Source organism: Lycorma delicatula, chromosome 7 (assembly GCF_047948215.1).
Source record: "Lycorma delicatula isolate Av1 chromosome 7, ASM4794821v1, whole genome shotgun sequence".
Classification (NCBI taxonomy): Eukaryota; Metazoa; Arthropoda; class Insecta; order Hemiptera; family Fulgoridae; genus Lycorma; species Lycorma delicatula.
Genome location: NC_134461.1, coordinates 136109094 through 136117489, shown reverse-complemented (window position 1 = coordinate 136117489; position 8396 = coordinate 136109094). Strand labels below are relative to the sequence as shown.

General features: G+C 30.6%; 1 protein-coding gene across 1 annotated transcript; it reads right to left on the bottom strand.

The window, feature by feature from the left end:
- Nucleotides 1-972: 972 nt before the first annotated feature.
- On the bottom strand, nucleotides 973-8168 carry LOC142328058 (lariat debranching enzyme-like). Its single transcript, XM_075371526.1, has 3 exons — nucleotides 7956-8168; nucleotides 7357-7560; nucleotides 973-1273 (listed from the first exon to the last, which is right to left on the bottom strand). Exons 2-3 carry the CDS (start codon nucleotides 7551-7553, stop codon nucleotides 973-975), a joined length of 498 nt encoding a protein of 165 aa, XP_075227641.1. The 5' UTR covers nucleotides 7554-7560; nucleotides 7956-8168.
- Nucleotides 8169-8396: the final 228 nt, after the last annotated feature.

The window sequence follows — 8396 nt, the reverse complement described above, 5'->3', positions numbered from 1 at the left end:
TTTTTATAGGCATATAGTGATATAATGGGTCAACTTATTATAAAAATAACAAAAAAAGGAAGAAATTAACAATATCTTTCAAAAAGTATCCATGAACGGCTTCAATTATTTAGAAGAAAAAACAAATTTTGAAATATAAAATAAATAAAATAGTCATAAAATGTAAATTATCACATTTAACTTCAAATAATATAAAAAACCAAGAATAAGTATCTGAGAAAAATATGAATGCTATATTGCTGTTATTTGAAGACTTTATAGTATCTTAATGGAAGTAAAAAAATGTTTAATAGAATTAAATTAATAAATTGTCAAATGTTATCAAATTGTATATATTTTAATCACAAATATTTCTCCTAAGGCATTATCAATATAGTTTAGTTATTAATGCAATGATGATACGAAACAAAAAAGCATTATTTATTCCCAAAGGATAATGGTTTGTTCAATTCACAAGACGATCTGCTTTATGCAACATTAAAATACTATCTAAAGCTGTAAGGGCAAATGTTTTAGTTACTAAAGGATACTCTACTGTGTTTCCTAAAATAAGAGGAAGTAAAATAGTCAGCTCATTTGATATACAATAACAATGAAAGAAATTTCTACTGAAATCATGACATTATGGATGTACATAGCCAAAAAAGAAAGATGTATGTCTGGTTTTAATACCGCAAATGACTATGTTTTTATGTATTTACATAATATAAAGCAATACTGGACCATATTGTTCTATTAAATTTGTAATTTAATTTCATATAAAAAATACACTATATGATCATCTTTCTGCAGTCAAGTCTGTAACAATACAGTTGTGTAATGCTCAGAGGTTAATTCATGAACAATTGTTTTAGAACCATTCTTAGGAACCAATTAGGTTATAGTAGCAAAGGGTACTGCATCTCTAAATGTGATCACATTATTTCTAATGAACTGAAAGAGATCATGACAAAATGTACAAAGAAAAAAATGTTATTTTACCTGTTTTAACCAAAATACTTCTAAATTTCTAACATGATAAATGCTTCTTTTTGTCTCGCCATTGTAGGGAGGACATTCATGATGCCCTTTGATATAATCATGGCCCTTATATATTCCTGATATTCCTGCTATTCTTAGACCACCAATATTAACAACACCTGCATAACCAAGATAATAAATGTTTGGAGCGACCCAACCACCATATGGTAATTCTTGTAAATGATTTGATGCCTCATGGTTACCACCAACAAATATTGTTAATATGGGTGCTGTCTTTTCTCCAGAATAATATCTGTAAAAATTGTTATTATTAGTAATTAAAATTTTCAAAGTTAATTCAATTAAATTCAAGAAATAGTTCTTAGAAACCTAATATTTTCACTCTATTTTCAGCACTTTTTAAATATAAAACAATTCTGAGCGTTAGCTATACAATTTAGAAATATTGTAATGCAATAAGAACGTAGAAAAAGAGGCATCACTAATTAAAAACAAATACAATAAAATATTATAAAAACCATGAAAATAGACAGGTTCAATGAATTTACATTATATTCAAAATTAATAAAACAGATAACTTGGAAGTATGTTGTATTATTTGCAACTCAACAAAACATCAGTCACTGATATGATGTGTAATTCAGTCAGTATGAAGTCATACAACATAAAATGGAATAACACAAATTTAACCATCTTGAGCTGTATTGGACATATGCAAAAGACCAATCTTTCATATCAAGCAGACCTTGAATGACCCTTGTTTCAGAAAAAGTGACTTACATTCATTTATAAAATGTTATACAATCAATTTATAAGTTTTAAGTTGCCTCAGGAAACAACGCAGATTAGAACATCTACTTTTGATCAATTAATTTATCAATTGAAAAAAAATTGAAAATAAATGAAGCTATAATTACTAAATAAATGTTCCTCTAATAATTTTTTTATGTATTCTTTTTGTTTCTTAAAATATTAAATGATTATTTTGTATCACCAGCATAGAACCCACTAAAGCATAAGAAACATCCATCCAATGTACAATTGAAAAAAAAGCAATAAATCAGGGGTACCACAACATTCAAAATACTAAAAATAAAAATTTCGTTCTTATTTAAATGTGAATAAACTCAAACCCTCCTCTATGAATCATGAGACCTTGCCGTTGGTGAGGGGGCTTGAGTGCTCAGGGATACAGAGTAGCTGGACCGAAGGTGCAACCATATCGGAGAGGTATCTGTTGAGAGCCAGACTAAGGAATGATTCCTGAAAGAGGGCAGCAGCTCTTTCAGTAGTTGTTAGGGGCGTGTGTCAGGACGACTTAAACGGCCGTATCAACATCACTCAGTCCTCTGAGTACTGCGCAGCTGAAAGCAATGGAAAACTACAGCTGGTTTTTTTCCAAGAAAATGTGGCTCTCTGCATTTTCACATAGCAATAATGGAGGCGCCTTCCTTGGTAAAATATTCCGGAGGTAAAATAGTCCCCCGTTCGGATCTCCGGGTGGGGACTACTAAGGAAGGGGTCACCAGAAAATTAAAAAATAACATTCTACGAGTCGGAGCGTGGAATGTTAGAAGCTTGAAAAAGGTTGGTAGGCTAGAAAATTTAAAAAGGGAAATGGGTAGTACAAATGTGGATATAGTAGGAATTAGTGAGGTTCGGTGGGAAGAGGAAGGCGACTTTTGGTCAGGTGATTTTAGAGTAATTAACTCAGCGTCAAATAATGGGCAGGCAGGAGTAGGTTTCGTGATGAACAAGAAGATAGGGAAGAGAGTGGAGTATTTCAAAACGCATAGCGATAGAATCATTGTAATAAGAATAAAATCAAAACCTAAACCGACAACGATTGTTAACGTCTATATGCCTACAAGCGCCCATGATGATGATGAGGTAGAGTGTGTATACGAAGAGATTGATGAAGCAATTAAACACGTAAAAGGAGATGAAAATTTAATAATAGTTGGAGATTGGAATGCAAGCATTGGAAAAGGCAAGGAAGGAAATATAGTGGGTGAATACGGGCTGGGCAAAAGGAATGAAAGAGGGGACCGACTTATAGAATTTTGCACAAAGTATAATTTAGTAATTGCCAACACCCAATTTAAAAATCATAATAGAAGAATATACACTTGGAAAAAGCCAGGCGATACTGGAAGGTATCAGATAGATTATATCATGGTTAAGCAAAGATTTAGAAATCAACTTGTTGACTGCAAAACTTACCCTGGAGCAGACATTGATAGCGATCATAATTTGGTGATAATGAAATGTAGATTGGGGTTTAAAAACCTGAAGAAAAGGTGTCAGATGAATCGGTGGAATTTAGAGAAGCTTGAGGAAGAGGAGGTAAAGAAGATTTTTGAGGAGGACATCGCAAGAGGTCTGAGTAAAAAAGATAAGGTAGAAAATGTAGAAGAAGAATGGGAGAATGTTAAAAAGGAAATTCTTAAATCAGCAGAAGCAAACTTAGGCGGAATAAAGAGAACTGGTAGAAAACCTTGGGTTTCAGACGATATATTGCAGCTGATGGATGAACGTAGAAAATATAAGAATGCTAGTGATGAAGAAAGTAAAAGGAACTATCGGAAATTAAGAAATGCTATAAACAGGAAGTGCAAACTGGTGAAAGAAGAGTGGATTAAAGAAAAGTGTTCAGAAGTGGAAAGAGAAATGAACATTGGTAAAATAGACGGAGCATACAGGAAAGTTAAGGAAAATTTTGGGGTACATAAATTAAAATCTAATAATGTGTTAAACAAAGATGGTACACCAATATATAATACGAAAGGTAAAGTCGATAGATGGGTGGAATATATTGAAGAGTTATACGGAGGAAATGAATTAGAAAATGGTGTTATAGAGGAAGAAGAGGAAGTTGAGGAGGATGAAATGAGAGAAACAATACTGAGATCTGAATTTAAGAGAGCATTAAAAGATTTAAATGGCAGAAAGGCTCCTGGAATAGACGGAATACCTGTAGAATTACTGCGCAGTGCAGGTGAGGAAGCGATTGATAGATTATACAAACTGGTGTGTAATATTTATGAAAATGGGGAATTTCCATCAGACTTCAAAAAAAGTGTTATAGTTATGATACCAAAGAAAGCAGGGGCAGATAAATGTGAAGAATACAGAACAATTAGTTTAACTAGTCATGCATCAAAAATCTTAACTAGAATTTTATACAGAAGAATTGAGAGGAGAGTGGAAGAAGTGTTAGGAGAAGACCAATTTGGTTTCAGGAAAAGTATAGGGACAAGGGAAGCAATTTTAGGCCTCAGATTAATAGTAGAAGGAAGATTAAAGAAAAACAAACCGACATACTTGGCGTTTATAGACCTAGAAAAGGCTTTCGATAACGTAGACTGGAATAAAATGTTCAGCATTTTAAAAAAATTAGGGTTCAAATACAGAGATAGAAGAACAATTGCTAACATGTACAGGAACCAAACAGCAACAATAACAATTGAAGAACATAAGAAAGAAGCCCTAATAAGAAAGGGAGTCCGACAAGGATGTTCCCTATCTCCGTTACTTTTTAATCTTTACATGGAACTAGCAGTTAATGATGTTAAAGAACAATTTAGATTCGGAGTAACAGTACAAGGTGAAAAGATAAAGATGCTACGATTTGCTGATGATATAGTAATTCTAGCCGAGAGTAAAAAGGATTTAGAAGAAACAATGAACGGCATAGATGAAGTCCTACGCAAGAACTATCTCATGAAAATAAACAAGAAGAAAACAAAAGTAATGAAATGTAGTAGAAATAACAAAGATGGACCGCTGAATGTGAAAATAGGAGGAGAAAAGATTATGGAGGTAGAAGAATTTTGTTATTTGGGAAGTAAAATTACTAAAGATGGACGAAGCAGGAGCGATACAAAATGCCGAATAGCACAAGCTAAACTAGCCTTCAGTAAGAAATATAATTTGTTTACATCAAAAATTAATTTAAATGTCAGGAAAAGATTTTTGAAAGTGTATGTTTGGAGTGTCGCTTTATATGGAAGTGAAACTTGGACAATCGGAGTATCTGAGAAGAAAAGATTAGAAGCTTTTGAAATGTGGTGCTATAGGAGAATGTTAAAAATCAGATGGGTGGATAAAGTGACAAATGAAGAGGTATTGCGGCAAATAGATGAAGAAAGAAGCATTTGGAAAAATATAGTTAAAAGAAGAGACAGACTTATAGGCCACATACTAAGGCATCCTGGAATAGTCGCTTTAATATTAGAAGGACAGGTAGAAGGAAAAAATTGTGTAGGCAGGCCACGTTTGGAGTATGTAAAACAAATTGTTGGGGATGTAGGATGTAGAGGGTATACTGAAATGAAACGACTAGCACTAGATAGGGAATCTTGGAGAGCTGCATCAAACCAGTCAAATGACTGAAGACAAAAAAAAAAAAAAAAAACTCAAACCAATAAAAGATCAATTTAAATTAAAATTATATCAGAATCTAAGTTTGTAATTATTTAGAAATGAGACATGCATTCAAAAGCCAGTAACCTTCACATATGTTATGTGAGTAAATAAATAAGAATAAAGTACAGCTCTACCGTGGTTTTTTAAATTCTGTTTAAATTATTCTGTTGAAATAATGATGATTTTTTTACTTTTTTTTGACTAATATATATTTTAAAATGAAATGTAAAAAATTGCATGTAGTTAATTTAAATCAAGTTATGTTAGTAAAGTTTAAGTTGAGGTTAGGTTAGGTAATGATTCCATGTACAGAACTTTGTGTGATAACATAACCTTAATGGTCGCTTTCTTGCTAACCTTGTCTAACTAACTTTAAATATTAAATTGGCTGATTTAAAATGTAAATACAAATTAATATTGATACAAATTCAAAACATTACACTTTACTATTATAGAAATATGTCATTTTTTGATTTTTGAATTTTAAAATCTTTACAAGTCAAAAATTATACTTTTTTTTGCATAACGTGACTTTTTCTTGTATATTTACTATCACCACAGTGAACACACATCTGAAGATTATTGAGTTTTGAATGTACATCATCTTTCTAATAGTTGATTGTTTTCTCTATTTGTTGAAATATTAACCGATTATTTTCTACAACCAGTGGAGAACCCATTAAAAGTACCATACATCCTACTGTATAATTGAAAAAAAGAAAAAAATAACAATAAATCTGGGGCACCATAACATTCAAATTGCTTAAAAATTTTGAAAAATCAAAATGTCTATTTATACTTCATTATCTGAGAACAATCAAAAGTGCAACAACTTATTTAAAGTGAATAAATCAAGCCAATAAAAGTTCAATTTATACAAAAATTATGTCAAAATCAAATTTATTATCTATCGAAGAATAAAACAAAAAGGGTTAACACCCATCCACAACAGTGTGTGCATAACAGAAATGTGCCTTACTATATACAGAATGTTGTCAGAAGCAATAAATATAATTTATATGGGTCCAGAAAAATGGTAAATTACTATTTGTATAGTAGTACAAAAAAAAATACCTTTAAGTGTTACTGAAATTTCAGTTTTCATTATTACTGTGCGCTTAGTATCAGGTTTAGTAAAGTATACATCATGTAGTATAACGAACAGACAATTTTTTGGGCACAAAAACATTTTATATTACTATTTCTATGCTTTTTTGTTGAGCAATTAGTAGATTACTTATATATTAAAAATACAAAAAAGGATTACAAATAAAATGCAGTTCACAGAATAAAACAAAGTGCTGTAAATTATATATACAAAGCTGTAATAAACAAAAGAACAGAAACAAATTAAATTAATCACATCAGATAAAAAATTTAACTTTACAAAACAATAAGTATTTTTATCACATTATATATATATATGTATGTGTGCTGTAAAAATCACAATGAGACGGTGATGAATCCATATATTTAAACAAAATCGTAGATTGTAAGGAATGCTTGTAAATAATAAAGTTTGCAGGAAATCTGCAAAACTAAATACAGATCAGTTTCTTTAAACTGTAGCCCCCACCCATGCAAATCTAAAAATTAACAGGTACTGAATAAACAAAAAAAAAACAGATTTGACTACTTCAAAAATTACGAGCTATTTCCTGCCTAGTTTACTGATAATTTGGCTGTTCTATTTGACTACAGTACTTATTTATTTTTTTAGTAAGGTAAGGAAGTAAAAGAGTTTGAATAATCAGGGTGTTTGGTTGAATGAAGTTTGAGTTACTAAAATTTGACCACAAAAATCCACATCTTGACAAATATTATACGAAAGGATGTTTAAAATATAATAAATAAATATGTAAGTGTAACATAACACTTTTAACCAATACAAAATAAAATATTCCTATACAAAAAGAATTATGATGGATAAATATTTTAAAAGCTTACTTATAAAATGTACACATTTTCTGGTACGTTTGTGGAACAGCCATACATTCAAGATCTTCACAGTTCCTGGTAGCTTGAAAATCACCACAACATATTAAAAGGTCTATCTTACATTGGGCCTTTTCTTCCAAATCTTGTAATGTTCCATATATTTTATCTAATTCACCATGTGCACAACCTTCTACGGCTATTTTCATCTTGATTCTGAAAGAATTCAACAATTTTACAGTAAAATTTATTATAAAAACCATATTTAACAATATGATATACATCAATATAAAATTATAGTTGTTGCATAAGATACTATTAGGTCAACATCAGATACTAATGGGGTGTATTAACCATTAACCAGTATAAGAGAAACAGTAAAAAATTTGCTACTGTGAACTTTGTTATAATTCCCTAAAAATAATAGATTAGAAAATAATTCACTAAAATATAAATCGATAATTAAAACGAAATCAATACACATATACAACAAAAGTGGTTCAAAAATTAAACTAAAACGTTTATCAAATGAAGTAGATTATCCACAAATGTTAAAAAGCTAAACCAATTTTTCATTTTCCATTTAACTGAACCAAAATTGTATTACGTACCACGAAAATATATATATATATATATTCCTGTATAAGTAATGTAATAATCAATCAAGTGCTTCATCTACTGTAGACCATTTTTCCTAAAATATGGTGTTATTTTTAATAACGTTACGCAGGTTATGTTTGTAAACTACAAAAGCACAGAACATTGCTACTGAACTATTCATTATTTTAGACTTGTATACCCATCGTGAACGACACCAAAGCTGTTGTATTTTAGTTCATTTTCGTTTAAATAGATATCGCTATACTCGATTCACTTTATCCTGTTGTAAACAAACCGCGTGGCGTTGTAATAAATTGCCTCGAAAATTCAAATCAGTGAAACTGAATTTTCTTAACGTTTTGAGGTATGAGGCTTATGAAAATGCCATTTTTGTATAATATTTTGTGGCACGAAAATCTCCAAAACTGCTAGATCAATTTCACTGAAATTTA

Coding starts and splice junctions, on each gene's coding strand:
- LOC142328058 (XM_075371526.1), bottom strand. CDS start 7,553: ATGAAAATAGCCGTAGAAGGTTGTGCACATGGTGAATTAGATAAAATA. Junction 1,274..7,356: donor AAAATGTGTACATTTTATAA/GTAAGCTTTTAA, acceptor CAATTTTTACAG/ATATTATTCTGGAGAAAAGA.